Source organism: Acanthisitta chloris, unplaced genomic scaffold, assembly GCF_000695815.1.
Source record: "Acanthisitta chloris isolate BGI_N310 unplaced genomic scaffold, ASM69581v1 scaffold15024, whole genome shotgun sequence".
Classification (NCBI taxonomy): Eukaryota; Metazoa; Chordata; class Aves; order Passeriformes; family Acanthisittidae; genus Acanthisitta; species Acanthisitta chloris.
In genome coordinates this window covers 54,615-75,777 of record NW_008671228.1, presented here as the reverse complement: position 1 = coordinate 75,777, position 21,163 = coordinate 54,615, and the positions used below count along the sequence as shown (strand labels likewise).

General features: G+C 47.7%; 1 protein-coding gene across 1 annotated transcript in view; it reads right to left on the bottom strand.

Annotated features, from left to right (window-relative positions):
* The window catches only part of LOC103801607 (contactin-4), a gene marked incomplete at its 5' end in the record, with an annotated part of 91,344 nt that overhangs the window by 27,439 nt on the left and 42,742 nt on the right, over window positions 1-21,163 (bottom strand). Inside the window, one exon of the mRNA XM_009074025.1 lies at window positions 3,291-3,418. Within this exon, the coding sequence (XP_009072273.1) occupies window positions 3,291-3,418 (128 nt within the window). The remainder of the gene's footprint in view (window positions 1-3,290; window positions 3,419-21,163) is intronic.

Genomic DNA, 21,163 nt, shown 5'->3' with positions numbered 1-21,163 from the left:
CTGACATTATCTTTGTATTCCCTTTCTGCTCAAGTGCCACAGATTCCAACCAACAAAGACTGTCTTGCTTTTACTGCCTTGAGCCCTATCATGACAGTCCAATGAGAGGAGCTAACGGCAGTAGGAAAATGTTAAAGGTGCATCATAATTAAACAGGGAAATAAAGTCATCAGATCTTGTCCTTGTCAGAGATGCAACGACGTGAGTGGAATTGCTGCATTTCCTGATGAGAACAGACACATATAGACACTACCAATACAGACATACAGAGACTCTACCAAGCATCTATAGATATATTCAGCTATTTTTAAATGTAAATCTATCTATTTAGGTACAGATTTAGAGCTCAGGCCACAGCTGAAAGAGAAGCAGATGCTTGAGCAGCAGCCACACACATCTCTGTTGGGTATCCCCATTCACCTCCAACATCCCAAATCCAAAGCTGACCACAAGCTCATCAAGATATTGAAGGTGTCTGCAGGGAAACTGCTGTATGACAAGGACTTTAGCATCCAGTGCAAGAAATGGTGGTGATACCTGCTTTCCTCTCATTGCTTGTTTGGGATGCTTCTCCCATAGCTAATGCTGCCAGGGACACTCCATTTGGGTCCCTCCTGGCACATCAGCACCAGGAGCTTCTCAGAGCTTCTATTCCCACCTCTTGAGGTGAGTTCCCATTTCAGCCTGCTGCTGGATTAGCCAATTGCTCTCACTGCACTAAATACAAAGCAGCCCACACTGTACAGGCTATGCCTGTTTACACTGTTTGTCACTTAATCCCCTGGTACTCACAGTCTCTAATCTCTCTGTGTGTTGGAAGAATTGAACATTTAGCCTCCAGTACAGGAGAAAATGGGTGTGTGTGTGGAAAATTAATATTTATATACTAGATGGAAACACAGAGTGTGTTTTACAGAGCTCTGCAAGTGTTTGGTGTCTGGGATTCCTCCCCAGCCCTACAGACTCAACCCTGCTGCTTTACTGAAAGGTCAAACTCTATATGAAAAGTTTGCAAGATTTCCAGTCTTGGAGGCCAAGAGGCTCTCGTTCAGCACCAGCCAACAGAACAAACCCAAAGCACAACTGCACTGGTTTGGGAGACCACTGGGGCTCACCAGTCCTGACCACAGCACGTTGACACAGAGCCCTGTGGGCACCCACCAGAACGGGATGGTTCAAAGCTGTCTCCTCATGCATAACATGAATATTTATCCATCCCTCTCTGGTTGTTTGCCAGGGAGTTATTTTGAGCTTGGTTCTGGTGTAACAGATATTCCCTCTCCTCCTCCCATCCCTGCCTACACTGTCTCTGACACTGTGGGCATCTCTCCCTGCAAGAGAAAATTAAAACAACATAAGGATAACCTGCAATACTAATGGGAGAACACAGGAAGGTTGGAAAAAAATGTCTTTTGACCTTCACAGCTTTTTGCTCAATGACAGAAGATGAGGTAGATAAGACTATAAGCATATCTTAAGGTCAAAAAGCACATCAGCTGATAAATTAGTCTTTTTGTACGCCACAAAGCTGAGGTAAAATAAGGAATTCAGTCATATTTCTCCCCAAACTCACTGGTGTTTTACTTAGGGCAGAGAAAGTCAAGCATTTCAGTGTATAATACAGTATTTTACACAGTTCATTTGGAGTTCAGAATAGTTTCTGCTCTTTTATACTTTTTATGGGGTAGACTTTGAAATTGCATTTCTCAGTTTGCTGTTAATATCCACATCTTGGGCTTAAGAGTTGATTCTCTGCTTCATGCACATGTGTCACTCCCATTAATGCTAATGGAATCGAGTTAAAACGGAGCACTGAGGGAGAAAAAAAGCACTTGCTAATCCTTTATAACCTCACTGCAAAGAGAAGTGATTTGTAAACCACATGAACCCAGAGATCAGGTACAATAGCTGCTGTGTATTGTGCTGGGAGTGAAGGGCCATTCCCTGGGCACTGGGAAGAAGAAAGGATAAGCCCTGAACTGTGGAAGATGGCTCTTCATAACAGAAACAAATCACCCTGGTCTCAGTGCTTGGCTTTTTACAGTGGGACAAGTGGTCACAGAGTGGTTTGGGTTGGAAGGACTTTACAGCTCATCCCATCCCACCCTGCCCTGGGCAGGGACACCTCCCACCAGCCCAGGCTGCTCCAGCCCCATCCAACCTGGCCTGGAACACTCCAGGGATGGAGCAGCCACAGCTGCTCTGGGCACCCTGTGCCAGAGCCTCAGCACCTCACACACCACACTGGATGGACAGGTGAAGGTGGATAACATCCAAATTCGCCCATCTGGACAGTCTCAGCCCTCAGCAGCCATCCCTCTGCTGCAGCAAGGCAAGAAGCTGCTTGCTTCCATCTGACACAGACATCATTTAGCACAGCTGTTTCAACATCTCTGAGCTGCAGACCCTGAGTCACCCTCTCAGTGTCTTGCAGCTCTTGGAAAACCAGGATACAAGGTCTCTGTGTTTGTTCCCTGAGCAGCAATTCCCCTGCTGATTGCCACAGGTACCTCCTTAGGACAACACAGCTAGGAAAAGGCACAGTCAGCTCATACACAGACTAAACACTGGTCTTCACTTGCCTCTGGTTTTGCTTCCAGTGGCCAACATGGGCATGGGCAAATGCCAGACAAGGTACTCAAACCAACCCCAAACCCAAAGAACTGTTGGGTTCCATATCTCCCCTGTAGGGCTCACAGAATCCCAGACTGGCTGGGGCTGGAAGGGACATCTGGATGTGTTCTGACTGTAAAAACCATGGATTAAAACTTGCATTGAATCAGTTTTAAGTATTCTCTCTATAGCACAGAAATAATTGACAGGGAGAACCTCTAACTGAACACGATCCATCACTGCCAATATGTGGGAGAATTAAAGCTGACAGCATTAGGGCTCTGTGATTGATTTATCTCTTTGTAATCAATCTTTCCTGATTTGTTCTCCAATATAGGCTCTTCCACAAATAAGAAGGAGATAGAGAGTGATTGTAGTGTAATAACCTATATGTTCATTGCCTATAATAATTCATCAGGCATTGGACTACTCATAAGCAGGCCAAAAATTCATCCGAGGCATTTGTCAGTGTCTCTCTTTGTTTATCAAGTTACTCCTTTAAATGTCTTTGTCAAACTCCACAGCTTTTACTTTAGAAAACCATATTTGACGGAGGAATTCTGAATGCACATGGCCAAACATTGGAAGCCTTGTGGTGCAGACATTCAGGCCTGGATGAGAAATGCTGGGCACAGGCTGAGCCCGTGCAGCAGCCACACCACAGGAGCTGCAGTTACCTTTCACCACCAAGCTGCCCGTGCTGCTCGCAGTCCCAAAGTGGTTGGTGGCCACACAGGTGTAGCTTCCTGCGTCAGACTTGGTGACATTGACAATCCTGAGGCTCCCGTCGTCCAGGACAGTGATTCTGCAAAGACAGCAGGCACAAAACTTTCACCTCCTTTCAAACCAACACAAAACTCTTCTGAGCCTGCCTGAATTACAGATGGCTGGAGCAGCACAGGCCATGGCCCTGCTGCAGAGGGAGCTCAGCTGACAGGAATCTCTCAGGACACAGCTCATCCATACTGAATGCATCATTTACATGAGTTTTTCTGTGCCTTTTCTTGAGGGCAACTTTTAATTTACACATCAGCAGCTTGTGTAGATTTTCCAGGCGTCTGCAGTGTGATGCTCAGCCCTCACCATGACAACCCTGACACGTGCTCCATCCCAACCCTCACAATGCCAAACTTGTGTGGAGCAGATGCAATGAGGCAGGTGTTGCAGTGCTGATTTTTCTGCACAAGGCTGATGGCTTTTCAGTCAGGGTACCACACTGCCAAGCTTGCTCTCCTCCTCTCTGCCCGTGTCTAACTCAGCCCACGAGGCTTATCAGCACTGGCACTTGCAGGTTAAGAAAGGATTAGCTGGTTTCCTTCCCATCCTCTCCTCACCTCCGTGTTCCCTGGCTGAGCAGTGTTTTTGGCTGCAGTGCTACATGTCTGTGGGAGGGCAGGAGGCAGGTGAGGATGGTGTGTTGATTCCTGGCATGATCCCCAGCCCCTCCTCTTGCACAGCACTTCAGGCTCTCCTTGTTCTCCCAATGAGCTTTGTCTCCTGTCCCATTTTTTTCTGCTCTGCTCTAAGTCAGTGAACACAGCAAACCTGATTCTGCCCAGTAAATCCTATCAAAACATCAATGACTTGTGCCCTGTGGAGGCATCATCTAAGGAGACTCCAGAAAAACCTTCCTCCCAGCCTAATATCCTGACTTGTGCCCTGTGGAGGCATCATCTAAAGAGACTCCAGAAAAACCTTCCTCCCAACCTAATATCCTACAGCAAAATCCTTATGTCTGCTCAGTATCATGTCCTGCAGCACAACCTGCTTTCTCCCCTTCAGCCACACTCAGACCTGCCTGGAAAATCTTGGATTAATTCCTGCCTTCTCCTGCTCAATTATTTCCAAATTTAACTAATCTAGTCCAACTCCTGGTCCTGCACAGGACATCCCAGAGAATCCCATCCTGTGCCTGGGAGCATGGTGTGTTATCAGGGATGTCCTGTGCAGGACCAGGAGTTGGACTAGTTGGAACCACTGGCCCAGGGTGCCCAGGGAGGCTGTGGCTGCCCCAACCCTGGCAGTGTTCACAGCCAGGTTGGATGAGCCTTGAGCAACCTGCTCTGCTGGGAGGTGTCCCTGCCCAGGGCAGGGGCTGGGGCTGGATCATCTCTGAGCTCCATTCCAACCCCTAGAACTCCATGATAGTTGGACTAGGAGCTGCAGAGTCCTGAGGCAGCTGAACAAAGGATCAGTGTGAGCCAAGGCACAAACACAGCACCTTGGTGGGGCTCCCCAGGCTCCTGCCACCTGCAGCCACAGGGCTGGGCATGTTCTCCAGTGAGACTCCAGAGACATCACCTCACCCAGGGGAGCCAGTGCAGGTGCCTTTGGTCATGCCATACACCCTGTGTGGGCACACACAGGTTACCCCATCCACATGCACACACCTGCTGTGAAAACCAGGACACTCTGAGTGTCTTTACGCAGTCAGGAGAAGGAGGATGGTGCAGGATGCTCTGACAACAGCCACCAGTCTCCATCCTGGCTAGCCTCTCCCTGACCTGCTCTTGCAGCAGCCCAGCACCTCCCAGGCCAGCTGGCAGGGACAGAGGTTGTATTTCACACATCAGTAGCAGTGATATTAATAGAAGCTTCTCAGCTGCCTTATAGGTCTCCAAATTGTTGCAGTCAGTAGCATTCAGTACTGTAATTCATTTCTGCAGGAGCCCAGTGCCATGTATTTGCTTCTGTGGCAGTTGCTCCAGCTCAATAATTGCAAGAGAGCAGTATATAGCTGCTTGTCTCTTATCTCCACCACTGTGCTGGCACAAATCAATGCATGCATTGCATTCAGCGTGTGCTGGAGCACAGGACTTGCCACGTTGGCCTCCAGCACAGAAGCCTGGGCAGCAGCAGCACCAGCAGCTGCCCAGGAATTATTTGCTGCTGTTATCAATTTCAGGTCCTAGGAAACCATGGGGCCTTGCTGAAAGCTGAAGGTGCCCTTGGCATGCATTAAAATTCCAATCAATGTAAGTGACAGGACAAGCTCAGCAATATGCTCCAGCTCAAGGAGGACCACACTGCTCCAGCACGGGGCTCTGCACTCCCTCCCTCCCTCCACACTTTTGCTGCCCAAAGAAATCCAGGGAAAAGTGAAATTTGGGATGATTTCTGTACAGTTGAGGTTTTATTTTTGGTTATTTGTGTTTTATTTTCAGCCATATGGCTGAAACCTATTTACTGGATAATCTCTTCCACAGATCATTTTAATTGTGGCTGTGCTGGAGCCAGATTTCATTTCAAATTCTAATGCCTTTTTTGTCTCTCTTTCTCCTGCTATTGCTTTCCTTCTGAGCTGTCTTTATTCACAGTGTAAAACTGGTTTTCAGCTGATGTGCACTGGATTGCCCTGGAGACAACTTTGGGTGAGGACAGTCAATCCACCTCCACCTGTGGCACATCTCAGGAGCTTGTGCTCTCTTTGTTCCCTTCCCTTTCCAAGCTGAAGTCATGGTCACTGCTTTACAACCTGAGCCCACAGATATCCCTTAACCTCAGCAAAGTGCTGCAAAGAGCTCAGGGGAGACTCCCCCTGAGGTCTCCAAACCCTTTCCCCAGAGAGTCTCCAGGCAAGTTCAACTCTCATCTGGTATCTAAGTAATTCCTTTAACAATTAGGATTAAAACTGACAAAGCATTGTACAAGTTAACTGTTTTTTCCTCATAAATCAGACCACTGAAAGCTCTCTGGGACTCGTTGGTTAGGTAGCCTTATGGTTATGTGGCTCTTTTTGCTGCAGGTGCTTTCCTACAGTGAATGTTTTGTCCTCTCATTTGTATCCAATGTGTTGGACATTAACAAATAATTGTCTGAACACTTTGAAATTGGTTACAGAGAGCTGAGAAAGTAGGAAAGACTGATATTGCTTATTCCCAGATTTTCCTTGCAGACATCTCTGCGTTAAATGAGAGGCTCATTTCAGGCCACTGAGGTTCTCACATTGCTAACTGGTCTGGAAGCAAGCAGCCCTTTGGGCAGCACTCTGAGCAGTTTGAGGGGAAAAGCTCTTTAAAGGCACAAAGTTCAAAGGGAACGAAGACTGCTCAGTGTGCTCCTCTGCTGAAATACTCCCTCCATGTGTTTCCCCTCCAGGAGCCTGGGAAGGCATCAAACCAAACCACATTTCCCATAAACTGGGAAGGCATCAAACCAAACCACATTTTCCATAAACACACCTGACTTTAGTGCTGGTCACTGAATACACACCTCTTACACCACTACAACCTCAGCAAAGGAGCTACTGAAGCTGTTGAGTGTTCAGGGTTCCCTGGCACTGCTAACATCTCTTCTTGCACAGATTAATACAACTACTCCACTGACAACCAGGCCCATAGCTACTGCTAATATCAGAGGAACTTCAAAGATAAAAATAGCCATTTGAAGGAAAAAAATAGGGTATAAGACAGTCTAGTATCCTTAGAGAAAGAAAGGTCATCTATTTTAAACATAGCCTTTGTAGGAGAGAATCTGTTGGTCTGTGTTGTCAACTGGAGATTTCAGGTCCACAGAGAGCAGAGACATGTCTGAAATTGGGAGATAAAAGGATTGCTTGTTTCCTAAACTGAAGCCTTGGGTTCTACCCCAGGAAGAGCTGACCTTGTCAGTGTTCTGATCAAAACTCTTCTGGGGACAAAGGACCTTTAAAAATGCTGAAAATGTTCCTCCCTAGCCTTCCTTGCCTGTTTTTATTTTGCCACTGCAGCAGCAAATGAAGAAGTTGCAAGCTGAACACTTTGCATGCCCCTAAAGAAGTGTTTTCCACAGCCACAGGCAAACAGCTTCCAGAGCAGCTCCTTGTGACAAGGGCAGGGAGTGCCAGGACAGGGAATGGCTTCCCACTGCCAGAGGGCAGGGCTGGGTGGGATTTTAGGAGGAAATTGTTCCCTGTGAGGTGCTGAGGCTCTGGCACAGGGTGCCCAGAGCAGCTGTGGCTGCTCCATCCCTGGAGTGTTCCAGGCCAGGTTGGATGGGGCTGGAGCAGCCTGGGCTGGTGGGAGGTGTCCCTGCCTATGGAAGGAGGTGGAACAGGATGAGCTTTAAGGTCCTTCCAACCCAAACCATTCTGGGAGTCTCTGATGTTCCAAGCCCCATGACTGTGTGTGCTCTCTGCCACCTCGGCAGGAAGGGGAGGAACTTGTTTAAAGCATTTGTCTGTTTGGTGGGGGTGAACCTTGCAAAGTGCACGAAGGACAAAGACACATCTTTATGGATGACAAACAGCTAAGTGTGTGCTACAACTACCCAGAGCTCTGCTGTCCAGAGACAGCCAAGCTGCCCAGCCAGGACCCACCTTGCCATCACAGCCCTCTGCTTCCACAGCAGTACTAACCTGCCTGGTGTCTCCAGCTGGAGATGGATGGAAGAGGTCAGGCAGACTGGAGCAGGATAAGGAAAAATGGTAGTTCATAATCACTTTAGTCTGATCTATTAGTGCTTATTTTCCAGCTCCTGATGCATCTGCCGTGTCTGTAAGTCACCCACCAGCAGCAGTGTTAGCTCCAACCCGAACTGAGCTCGACAGGTCTGATTCATGGAGCTCAGCACAGCCTTCCCCACTGCTGGGCAGGATTCCCAGGAGCAGATAAATATTCCTCAGTCAGTAACATATGCATTAAGAGATAGAATATATCCTGTCGAGATCAGTGAGAGTTTTATCACCGACTTTGTGAAAAGGAGATCAAGTCTGGACGTGGAATATAAAGGATGACTGAAAACTGCCAAACTCCCTGAGCACGTCATAAAACTGAGTATCTGTTCTTGCCTGCAGCCCAGCTCCAGGGAAATCTGACCTCTGGGTGTGTGGCTGCATCCCTTGCATCTCCAAAAGGTGCCTGAACCTGCTGCTGAGTTCTGACCTCATGCTTTGATGGAGGATTTCCTTAATCCCAGACTTGGAGTATCTCCTGTAACATCTTGCTCTGTTTAATTATAAGAAAATCTATGCAGCTCCAGGCACCAAAGGCATCAGCACTGCAGAGCAGAGGGTGTCCAACCTGACCTGCACCTGGGGAGAGGCTGTCAGGGTGAGCAGCAGGTCCAGGCACTGCCCTGTCACTGGGCACAGCTCTGCACGTCCAGCTGCACTGGTCCCTCCCTGCCTCCCTCCATCTCTCTGCTCAGCAGGTACAGGGTGGGGTAGGAGCAGACTACAGATGCAGTGGGTACAGAGTGTGGAGTGTGACAACCCTTCCCTCCCCAGAGCTGTGGCACCACACCACAGGCTGCACCCAGTGCTCCTCTGGGCACAGTGCTCATCATCACACATTGCCTTTTCCCTCCTCTCAAACGGTTTCATTAGCACTGCTGCAATGCAATAAGGTGTTTTTGTTGCTTATCTGATCATTTTAGCATATTAATTTGTGAGACACAGGCAGAACCACCCTTGTCTTCACTCTTGACTAACCACACACATCCCAAGTATTTCATGCTTAGTCAAGTGAATATTTGCAATATTTCCCCCCCCCCCAACAATGCTTAGCATGTCCTATCCTTTTCCTATTACAGGGAGAAAAGCTGTCTTACAGCAAGCATTTAAACGAATGTCAGCTGGAAGAAACACATGGTGAGTGCAATTTGAGATAAAACCACCATTGATCCCTGCATGTACAGCCTTTGTGGCAGTGCTTGACGTGGCTATTGAAAAGAGACACTGGTGCCAGAGTTCTTCTAAGAGATAATCCGTCTTCTGAGGGAGGATTTAGGTTAAATGTACCTGAGAAAAACAGTGTATTTCAGCCAACATGATGAATGGCCTATTGTTCCTCCTCCTTGGGCTTGGGGGGGGATTGGAAGCAGAGAAGAAAGCAAAAGCACCAGGCAGCACTGACTGCAATCTCAGCACTGTATTTGTTCAGCCTTTTCCCAGAGTTCTCAGGCAGGAATATCTAGAGCAATTTTCAGCCTAACAGCAACTTTGCTCCATGCCACGACTCTGCTTCAAATGAAAATGATTCTGGGCAATTGCATTATTTATCAAATTATTCCTGTTTCTCTCACATCTCTTTGTAGCAGTTTATTACCTTTTTAATAATGCTTCCCATGCAAGGAGGCAGAGACTGGGATTATTAAAATGATCTTGTGTATGGCCATTAGGCTATTTCAGGAGCACACAGGGAGGTTTGGAAACACTCAGAGGTTTCACTGCTCAGGGCACAGCTCTCCCCAGACCAGGGACACAGCTGGTGGCTGGAGGAATGGGCTGGTTTGGTGTGTGCTCCAACAAGTAATGCCTCCCGTGGCTCTGGGATGGTATGTCTGTGTGTGACTACAGCCTGTTGTATAAACAAGGAACAGTAAGGTCAGAGCTTTCTGCTTCACAGCATGGATCTCCATCAGAATACACACTGAGGTCAAAGCCAACGTCCTGGGGCTTCACTCAACACCTACCATGGTCACTGGTGTGCAGGGAGGAGAGGGAAGGGGAGAGCCCAAATCACAGAACCACCAAGGTTGGGAGAGACCTCTAAGATCATCAAGTTCAACCTGTCACTGCTGGAACTCCTCAACCCTAAACAGATCCTCCAGCACCAGATCAGACACCTCTGAAACACCTCCAGGGATGGTGACTGCACCACCTCCCTGGGCAATATCCCAGTGCTGAACACCACAACAGGGAAAACATTTCTCCTCACACCCAATCTGACTCTGCCCTGGCTCAGCTCAAGGCCATTCCCTCTCTCCTCTCCCTCAGCCCTGGCAGGAGAGACCAAACCTCCACCCAGCACCTTGTCTTGGCACCTGAGACTTCCTTCCATCAGTAGCAGCCAAAACCACTCAGCATTCCCACACCAGGCTCGGGGCTTTCCAGGTTTGAGCTTCACCCATGTACTGTTACTGCAGGTGTCTCTGAAAATGGGTGAGAAAAGGATGGTGTCCACACTGCCACCAGCCTGGGACATCAGCACAGCCTGAGGGGGCTCTGAACAGCAACGTGAGCAAGGATGGGACAAGTTGGGTCTGTGTCCACAGTCAGCAGGGTAAGTCTGAGTGAACCAGAGGCTGATCCTGTCTGCTGGACCAGCATGACATTGGTTTCCACTCGATCCATCTGAATTCCCAACTGATGTCTCCACTCACACTCACACAGTCCTCTGTGCATCTGCACCTTCATGTCCTGTTAGTTCTGACTCAGATAACCACCCAGAGCTGCTGTGGTATTTATTTGTCTATAACTACTTGTCTTTTCACGGTTCACGGCAGAGCCTCAGCTAATTTAGAGCCTCTGTCAAAGCCCATTTAATTTAGTGCACGTCTCTCTCAGTGAAAGCAGCCATTAGATAAGGCCTTCCTTATCCATGACAACTGACAGGTCTCTTAACAGCAAACACCCTATAATTAATTTTCAGGTAAGAACTATATTTGCTCAAAATAAATCGAGCTAAAATCCTGTTGTATTGAGTTCAGTGGAACATTTCCCACAAGCTTTGCTGGAGATACATTTGAAATGGTGCTAAGAGCCTGAGGATGAAATATTTGAACCCCTGAGGTTCTGTGTGGTGCAGCTAAGTGGGGCTGCTGGAATCTCTGTTGTGGGAATGTAAATAAAACCTAAAATACATGTGTTTTGTCCAAGGAAAAGCACAGGCTGGAGAAGGGCATGAGGAACATATCCTCTGCACCAATTTTACCAGTACAGTGGAGTCACAAAGGACACCAGGAGGTCTAAAGCTAAATGATGGCAACTGTGCATTGCTTGGACACCTATGGTGCACACAATTTTTGTTCATTTGGCATTTTCTGTGCTCTGAGACTACAACTGGAAAGCACAAAGAATTAGATTGGATCTTTCTGAAGGTCTCCCTAGGTAACACTGCTCCTACCTTGCTGCATCGAAAAACACAGAGTCCTACAATTTGTCTTCTTAATTCCTCATATTGATTCAGAGAAATTACTCAGAACATGAACACTTCTTCCAGGGATATGAACTGTTGTGGGTAAACATGTTTTCATTTAAGGCTTCTCATTTACAGGTTTGCAAAGTGTGAAGAATTCAAGGTGAGGGGAGTATATATTGCAAGTCTTTCAGATCCATAGAGCAATAGGAATGGGTTAGGTTGGAAGGACCTTAAAGCTCATCTCATTCCACCTCCCTCCAGCCCAGGCTGCTCCAGCCCCATCCAGCCTGGCCTGGAACACTCCAGGGCTGGAGCAGCCACAGCTGCTCTGGGCACCCTGTGCCAGAGCCTCAGCACCTCACTGGGAGCAATTCCTGCCCAATATCCCTCTGTCCCTGCCCTCTGGCCATGAGAAGCCATTCCCCAAGTCCTGGCACTATCTGCATGTGTAAAAAGTCCTTCTCCCTTGTTTTGATACCTCCCTTTATGACCTGTCATAAAAACCAGCTAATATTATTCTAGGGAGAGAGAAAGAGGGGGAAAAAAAAGAACACATCTTGCTCAGATAAATATTTCTGAGGCTATAGCAGGGCCCCTTTGGCAGCATCACAGTGTAGCACCACTGAACTCTGTATCAGCCTAAACCAGTCACAGATGTGGTAGCCTAAGTTCTCCCACAATTTTCTTTTCCCACCACTAGTTTATCTGCACTGACAGAGCAGTCCAAAGAAATAATGCTGCATCCAGCCATTATTAATATCTCTGAGCACAAAGCTCTGTTTTGTCACCCTCCTGCCTTTTGTCTGCGTGTTTTAGGACGAGCCTGGAAGTGACAAACCTCCCTGCGATGGAGCAGGGAGGCAGGAGGGGAGGGAAGGAGCATTTACAGCTATTAGAGGCTTCATGTAGATTGTTTAAAGATGCCTAGAGTTATGATTCAAATATAAAAATATCCCTGGGTTATCTGAGAGGAACAGTTCTCTGGAAAATCTCTCTCTGAAGGGATGCTGCTAACAGGAGGAAACAAATGAAACCCAAACAGGCACTGCCAGGGACCCTGAGGAGGCAAGTAGGCTGTGGTGAATTTCAAATAACACAAACCTTTTGCCTTCTCTCCCTCACTGCTATTTTTCTTCTTTTTTTTCTACCACACACAGATTTAAACTAAATACAGTAGGAAAACCCATGCCATAAAGTAAATATTTGAGGGAGCAGATTTGAGTGAAGCAAAGCTCCTTTTTACAGCTTTCATTCCTCAGCCGTGAGACAACGACAGTTTGAGCGATATGGGAAGACTCTGCAAGTCCACAAGGGCCCAGTGGTGCAAAGAGCCAATTTTCCATTGATTTCGGTGGAAAAGGAAGACCATCCCCCATGGGATCTGCCCTTTTGACACAGCCCTGCAACTCTGCAGTTTATCACCACGCACCGAGCTGGTGTTGGCTGCAAACCCTGGAGGCTGTGGTGGCTCTGAGGAGCACAGGGAGGCTGCACACTGCAAACAGAGGACTCAGGGCCTGGCCCAGCTCTTGTGTGGTGGCAGAGGGGTAAAACACCCTTGCCAACAGCCACACCATCCCTCCAGTGCCCAGCACGCCCAGGCAGGGTGAGTCCTGCGTGGAGCAGCAGGTGCTGTGCAGCCAACGCTGCTCTCACCCTGCCTGAAGTTCAGGGCAATATTGGCTGTGCTCACTCTTCCAGGGCAGTGGCTATAGCCCAAGGCATGGAAATGAAACAGCTACTCTCAGTCCATGAAAAAGGACAGTGGGAATCGAAGGAATCAGATCAGGAAGCTCAGCCTCCATTTAGTCTCACCAACAACTTCCCGACAAGGACAAACCACATTCCTCTGCCTACAGCAAATGCTTTGGAGGTTTGTAGAACATAAGAATTAAAGGGAACTCCACTGAAGCTCATAAAAATTATTCTCTCATGAGAAAAAAAAAAAGTCTGCACAAGGTTTTGTGTGCATCAGCTGCTGACACAAACCGTTTCTGGAAGCGTTCGTGAGATCAGAGCAGGAGCAGCAAATGCACTCTCAGCTTATTTGTTCCAGCTGATACCACCCGAATGGAAGCCCAAAGGCACAGCCTTTCAAAGATAACACATCTCTCCCTCCAGTTTCTACAAAAAAAACACTCACAGCACAAAGAGAATTTACCCACTGCACTTGTAATGGACATTAACAGATTTGTGAGATCCAAAGACACATTTACGTCACTTAAACATTGATGTTTCAATAATCATCAGAAATATCACCAACTCCAAAAAGGTCATTAGGAATCTTTTTTCCTCCCCCTAGACATGCAATTATTTCACTGGATTTTAAAAGTGCATCTCAAAGCAAGGCCCTTACTGCAAAATCATTACCTTCTTGCTCTTAATCAGGAGAATATCCAAGACGAGAAATATCTGATAGCAATTTTCCCCTTCAAAATGCAACAGCTACTAAAATCATTAGCAGTGTTTTCTTCAAGTGGAGGACAAGCACAAACCACACATCAATCCCAAACTGCATTTAGGGGACTAATTACAGGCATTTATTGTGCAAGCAGTGGCTGCAGTGTGTGCTCACAACGGGTCAGGCCCTCCCTGTGGGCACCACACAGACAGGAGGAACAACGTGCAGCTCTGTGCTTGTACCTGGAGATGAGTTTAATCACCATAAAGATAAGAGACCCCAGGCAGGAAAAGCAGCGAGTGACAGTGTTTCTCTCAGGGGTGTGTAAGCACAGGACACAGCACACTGTGCTCCACAGGTTGGATGCCTCTCTGGATGGTTCACCCACCTCTGCAACAGGACTCTACTTTTAAATTAACACACAAGCACCAAGGGCAAAGCCTGTTCTTGACTTCTCTTGACACCCTGGGTCACAGCAGCACTGTGGGTTTGGCCAAACCACAGCTGGGCTGAGGCCACGAGTGGTTCCAGCTCAGCACAGGCAGAGGTGATGTCCTACGTGTGTATCGCCGAGGAGTACGAGAACACCACGCTGAAAATAATCTGCTGGGGAAACAGGAACAGATTGCTGGTGTTCCAGGAGACTGTGTCAAGGTGTGAGAGACAGGCTCCTTTCAGGAGTGCCAGCTGAAACTTGGCATTGGTTGGGACTGCACTCACTGGTGCACTTGGGGCTGCTTACAGGGAAGAGTTTCCTGGATCTACAGGAGCAGATGAATGAAATGGAAATTACTTCATGCATGCAAAATAAATCAGCACTGAATCTGGATTCTACGTAAATCTCTAACCCCACTCAGGTAACCTTTTGCTAGAAACATTTATAGAAATATAAAATCATTTAGCTTGGAAAAACCCTCTGAAATCATCTAGTCCAACCGTTCCCTCAGCACTGCCAAGGGACTAACCATGTCCCCAAGTGCCACATCTACACATCTTTCAAATCCCTCCAGGGATGGTGATCCCACCACTGCCCTTCTGGTGAAGGAATTGTTCTTAATATCCAGTCTAAACCTTCCCTGGCTCAAGAACAGAAGGAAAAGACAATGCAAGAATCAACTGGAGCCATCAACTTGCTGTTAACACTGAAGAAAGGCTCAATCATCATCAAGCTGCTAGAGTGAAGCAAAGGGACAGCTAAGACTGGTGGAGAGACCATTTATATCCCAGACTACAAAAGCAACAGGACTTACTTTTATCAGAGACACACAAAGGAAAAGAAAACAGGTCCATGAACTAGCCTTGAATTGACAGAACCACAGTCCTGATGAGCTTAACTAAAATAATCTGTGATCACAGAATGGGTTGGGTTGGAAGGGCCCTTAGAGACCCCCTAGTTCCAAGCCCCTGCCATGGGCAGGGACACCTTCCACTAGTCCAGGTTGCTCCAAGCCCCATCCAACCTGGTCTTGGTCTTCTCTAAACAGGGTCCACGAACAGGAGGATTTCTAGCACCTCTGACCACTGAATCAAGTGGTTTCCTGGTTCATTTTAGTTCTCCTTCCGCAGCAAATTGGGGAGAGCAAGTTGACACGTCAGTTATTTCAGATGTTCCAATGAAGTAGAGCCATCTCCTGCCATTGTCTTGGAGAAGGAAGATGAATGCTGCATTGTCGATTCAGCTTCACAAAGCTATTTGCAGGGTGTCATTTTTCATTTTGCCTAGGCAGGATGTAATGAAACCCTGACAAGTTATTGATGCTTTGGTTACCTGTCTGCCTCCAAGAAATGGCACAGGTGCTTTATTTAAAAACAGAAAGAGAGTCAACACAATTAATGTGAAACAATGATGGGAAGCATCCTCTGAGGTTTTCTTTGCTGCTCGAGTGTCACTAGACTGTGTGTCCAAGAGCCACTGCTGGCAATTCATCTCCCAAGTAATCAGGATAGAAATATGACCATGGTCTGTACCCTGGCAGCAGCCTGGGAAAGATGTGCTGTCTGTCCTCTTGCCATTTGCTTTCTGGCTGTTTAAAGTAATTACCCACTAATTAGGAAGTTTGAGGCAGCAAATAAAAATTGGAATTTAGACAACTTTTTCAAGACATGCTGAGAGAATGGGAGAAAAGCTTTGCTTTCCTTGTCTGATTTCATGGTTTTTCCTGCTCAAAATGACACAGCATCAAAGTGAATATGTTAAATTTCAGGTTAGAAAATAATACCTGAGGGATCCATAAATCAACAACCCTAAGAGTTGTGCACTCTCAATAAACCATGCCTCACCTCTTCCAGGGAGAAAAGACTTTCTGAACAGTCTTGAAGTGCAGAGGACAACAAGAAAATTAGGAGAGAGCTTTCTGCCTCTCCTTGGCCACAGTCACTCCCCTCCTGGGGAAGGGGTTGCTGCTTTGGCTTTCCCTGGGCAGTCCCCCTGGCCTGAGGACAGGGCAGAGCAGCTCAGTGTCCCCCAGGACAGGACCTCAGCCTCCTCTCTGGAGCAGCTGGCAGTGCCTGAGTCAGGAGATGTTCTCCTTTACGAACAAATGAACATTCCCTGCCAAATCAGTAAGCCTGGAGGCACAGCTGTGTGTTAGCACATCCAAGAGGCTTTTCAGCTCCAGTGCCTGCTGTCCTGCTGCCCCGAGCACGGGGCTCCTGACCCTCCTGGCACCCCCAGCAGCAATCAGCTCTCCTGAGGAGGAGGCTGAGGGTTCAGGGTGGCTCTGCCTGGGGTTTTGTGGTGGATGGGTACAAAACCCTGAGTCCCATCAGGCTTTCACTGCTCCTGCCCAGTCTCAACTCCTCATCTTTGCAAAGTTACCAGGGCACCAGTTGTGGCTGCTCCATCCCTGGAGTGTTCCAGGCCAGGCTGGATGGGGCTGGAGCAGCCTGGGCTGGTGGGAGGTGTCCCTGCCCAGGGCAGGGTGGGATGGGATGAGCTTTGAGGTCCTTCCAACCCAAACCATTCTATGACTTTCAAACCTGAGCTTACCCACTCAGACCACAGAATCACAGAATCATCAGGGTTGGAGGACACCTCTAAGATCATCAGGTCCAACCATTAACCTGTCACTGCTGTAAAACCATCCCTGACTCTAGGCTGTGGTGGAGAGCAACAATGAAATACCTGGGAGAATCTGGACTTACATGACTGAAATCTTGCAGCAGATAAGGCAGTTTTGATAGCACATCATGAGCACTTTCTGCAAGTGCAGCTCTCTCTTCTCAACATTATTTGACAAGGTTCAGGTTATCTGGGCTTTCTTTACACTTCCAAACACTTCCCTGACTGAACTCCATGGGTAAATGCCACTATATGCTGCTTTCCTGTGCTTTTATTGGGTTTCAGCTGCAGAAATAACAGTGTTCCTGCAGTAAGCAGTGGCTCTGTGTGTGCAAGTCTGTGCTCACACATCACAAGGCTTGTCAAGTCTGCAAGATAATGGGACCAACTGGGAAAATTTCCATGAAGATAGTGAGCCTGCCTGGAGTATCTAGGTCAGATCCTGCTCTAACAAAGTGCAGGATGAGAGTCCCTTTATACAGAAACTTGTTTAATTAAGATAACAGATGTTGCTATTATACAAAGTCATAGTGAGTGGCTGTTTAATTGGACACTTTCATATTCTTTGCTACCAGTGCAGAACATCATTTGTTTCCTTATGAATTTCTTGCCTTACAATTAAACTGTACAAACAATGCAGCACTGTATATTCAAAGAAACAGCTCTAATGATGTAGGAGCTTTACATGAAGGAGGAGGAGAGAAAAGCAATTTGTTTGGGGGCTTAAAAGTACAATTACTTTTCTGTCCTGGCCCGAGTATGTGTCTGGTGGCAGCATCAATGTGACTTCCAATAGCGTTAGGAGAACATTAGGAATTAAGGCTGTTCTGTAGATGTTTCAAATAAAAGTTATCTTGGTTTTCCTGCACTTGGGGAGCAAAGGAGAAGGGACACAGCAGGAAGCCGTGGTAGGCCAAGAAGAGCAAACATGGTATCTCCCTCTTCTGCTCTCAAACCACACAATGCTACAGCTTCACCTCTGGGAAATGTCACTGTGTCTCACTCTGCCAGAAAGGAATAATTGGAATTATTCTCATTATGGCATGTAAATTAAAAGTCTAAGTCCAAAACAAGCACCTGGAAAGGAGGAATGCAGGGGAAGTGATGCAGACCTTGCCTGAGGAAGCAGAGCTGAACATCCCCTTCCAGTGCCACTCCAGCATGGCTCAGGCTGGAAGGCACCACTGGAGGTCACCCAGCCCAACATCCCTGCTCAGGCAGGTCCCCTGCAGTCCATTATTCAGGATTATGTCCAGATGGCTCCAGCACAATCATTCCATGCCAACAGCAAAATATACCCCTTGACCAATTCCGTGAGAAATTTCCTCAAGATGGTCTAACTAACCAGCCTCTGGTGGTAAGCTATTAAAAGCCAGTTCAGTCTGTGCAGTGCAGTGACACATGTCCCAGTTTGCTGCCACAAACAAGACCAGTCTCAGCTCTGACATTAAACCCCACAGCTCCCACAGCTGAGCCCTCAGACACTGCTCCAAAGGACCTGTGGATCCGTTGGGCTCCAGCCTTGGTTTTCATGGGCTACAGAAGTTTCTATGAAAATTAAGGCAGATATAATAGCTTTTAAATTAGCTGCTCTAAATTACCTGCTGAGTCAAGCAGTTTGAATGATTTTTAAAGTGCTTCCTGAACTAGAGTTCAAAGGGAATTCCAGTTGCATTGCAGGATGCTCCTCCAAGCTTGGAGTGTGGGAGCAGCTGTGACAGAGGCTGATTTCCATTTCAGTGGCAGAACTCTGCTCAGCTCCAGGATTTGTCTCTGACCACACTCAGCCTGACTCTCCTCCTGCACCCAGAGAAGGGGAAACAAACACTGCTGACTACAGCCACTTCTGCCTTCCCCCAGCACCAGGATGAGCTGCTCACACCTGTGGCCAAGGGCTGCTCTCCCCAGGAGCCACACCAGAAGTACAAATGGAAATGTTTCTGTCATAAGCTCACCTGAAAATAAAGGTTTTAAAGCAGTAGGCTCAGGACAAATTTATCTGTCATTGTGGCATTAGATGCAATTGGATTATTATGAGAGGACTAACAAAATCCTGCAGGAACAATCTGAGTGCCTTGACTTCCCCTCCTGCTCCTGCCAAGGGATAATGTGCCACACGTGGGAAATACTGTGGGCTGGAGGGGACTTGGCTTTAGGAGTTCAGGAGGTTAAAGAAAAATCCCAAGTTTTTTTGCCTGTTTGGAATGCCTCAGGCAGCAGGGCAGTAACACTCCATCTCAATCCCACAGGTTTAAATCCAGCATCACTTCTGAGCCATGCTGATGTAGCTGGGATGTGAGAAATGACAACCTATGCCATGGGATTACAGCTCTCCAAAATCTCTTTTCCCCTACTGTGAGTCAGGGTAAAGAGACTGGAGGTTAAACATACCTGGAAATATGAATATAGGAGAAACAAATGCTAAGAAAAACATTCTGAACTTGCCTCAAATATTTCTCTGACCTCTCTCGAAGACACATTTTGCACTGACCAGAAGCCACTACTTCTACCTTGAGCTCCCAGTGCTTGTTGGCTTAGAATGACTCCCTACAGCTGCAGGTGGCTTGGAATTCCAGGCTGTATGTGCCAGAGTGCATAGAGAAAGGGTAAAACAACTGCTGAGGAACGTGCTGGGGCAAGAGGGTCCCAAGCACTGCTTGTTCACCACTGTCTCTGGTGATGCAGCCTGCACAGCTCCACGGGGACCATTCCTGCCAAAAAGGCATCCCCTGTCCTGAGAGAGGCTTTCCCAGGGGACAGGAGGATTTTAGCCCTGCCCATGCTCTCCCATGGCCCCATGAGGCACTCCCAGGACTGATGACCTTCCCCACAGTATCATCTGTTTTGCCCCGAAATGTGAAGGGAAGATCAAGGATGGAAAACAACCCCTGTGCCTTTTCCCACACAGGAACAGTCTCTGTTTCCAAGCAGCATTTGCACTGTGTGTGTGCTCGAGCTGTTCCCTATAAAATCTCCTTCTGGAGGGGCTGGTAACAGCTTTGGACTCAGTGAGGCCTCCGAGGCAGGATTTCCATTATTATGGAGATGAACTGCCCTTAATGACTGCAATAATATAATTGCACCCCAGGGCAGAATTTCTAATAACACAGTTCTCAACCAGCAGTAAGAGATGCCTTCAGGCCATGTTATTCATTAGAGGTGCAGTACACACCACCTCAGCCTCCGGTGGAGAACATGAAACCTAAACCAATAAAGCTCTTTTTTCACCACAACAGTATCTGCTCTCTGGGAAAGCACTGAAGGACACATCTCCTCCTGCCTCCTGGGCAGCAGCAGCCTCCAGAGCAGGAGTCCCAGCAGTGAAATGGGAGGCACAGGCCCCAGCAAGGAGCAGAATGTTCCACAGCAGCTGAGCATCCTCAGGAGAAGCTCTCGAGCGATTGCCATGGCAGCCACCAGCATGAGCATCAGAATTCAGAGCGAGGACTGACACCTTCACTTTGCTTTTATCTCCACCTGGAATTGGAAGGATCATCTATATTGATTAACCTTCACGTGATCACCCTTCAGTCTGGAGAAGGATCCAGATGTTCAGGTGCATCTCAGAGACTCTGAGGACTCTTTAACGTCAGTTTGAGCAGAGATTTCATTTCAGCTCCTTCTCCCACGCCTGTCTAAAAGTTCTGTTTCCTGTCCTAGATGAAGAGATTTCAGCAACAGCTTTTCCTGGCATCTTTCTTCCTAGATTTTAACAGATTTTTCCAACAGCCAAGAAAGTTCTTGTTTGAAGTTTACGCACGAGTGTGGGTGTGGGGAGGTTCCAGGGCTGGACTCCAGTCAGTGCTGGTGTCCCTGGGACAGCAGGAAGGAGAGAACACTTCAGCAAGCAAAGGAACCAGAACAGAGCAAAGCACTTGGGCTCTCCTGCCTGTGAAGCCAGAAGGTGCTGAGGGCAATGCCACGATCACAGCAGACAATATAATTTCCTAATTGTGCATTTCAGACAGTCTCCAGGTACAGACTGCAGGGATGTGGCCAATAAAGGCAGTGGCAAGAGCTCAACACCCTCATGCCCACGGGAGACACAACCAAATGCATGTAGGAGCTGAACAGGCCCAAGTGCCAAGGCAATGGAGCAATGTTCATTAAGACACTTTGCCAACAGGCCCTGCTGGATGATCTGGCTGGCACAAAAACCCCTGGGCTGAAGTAGCTGCAGATTTCACACCTGCTTGGGCACATTTCACGTCTGGATTCCCACCCAGGGCTGGGTGCCCAGGTGGGAGG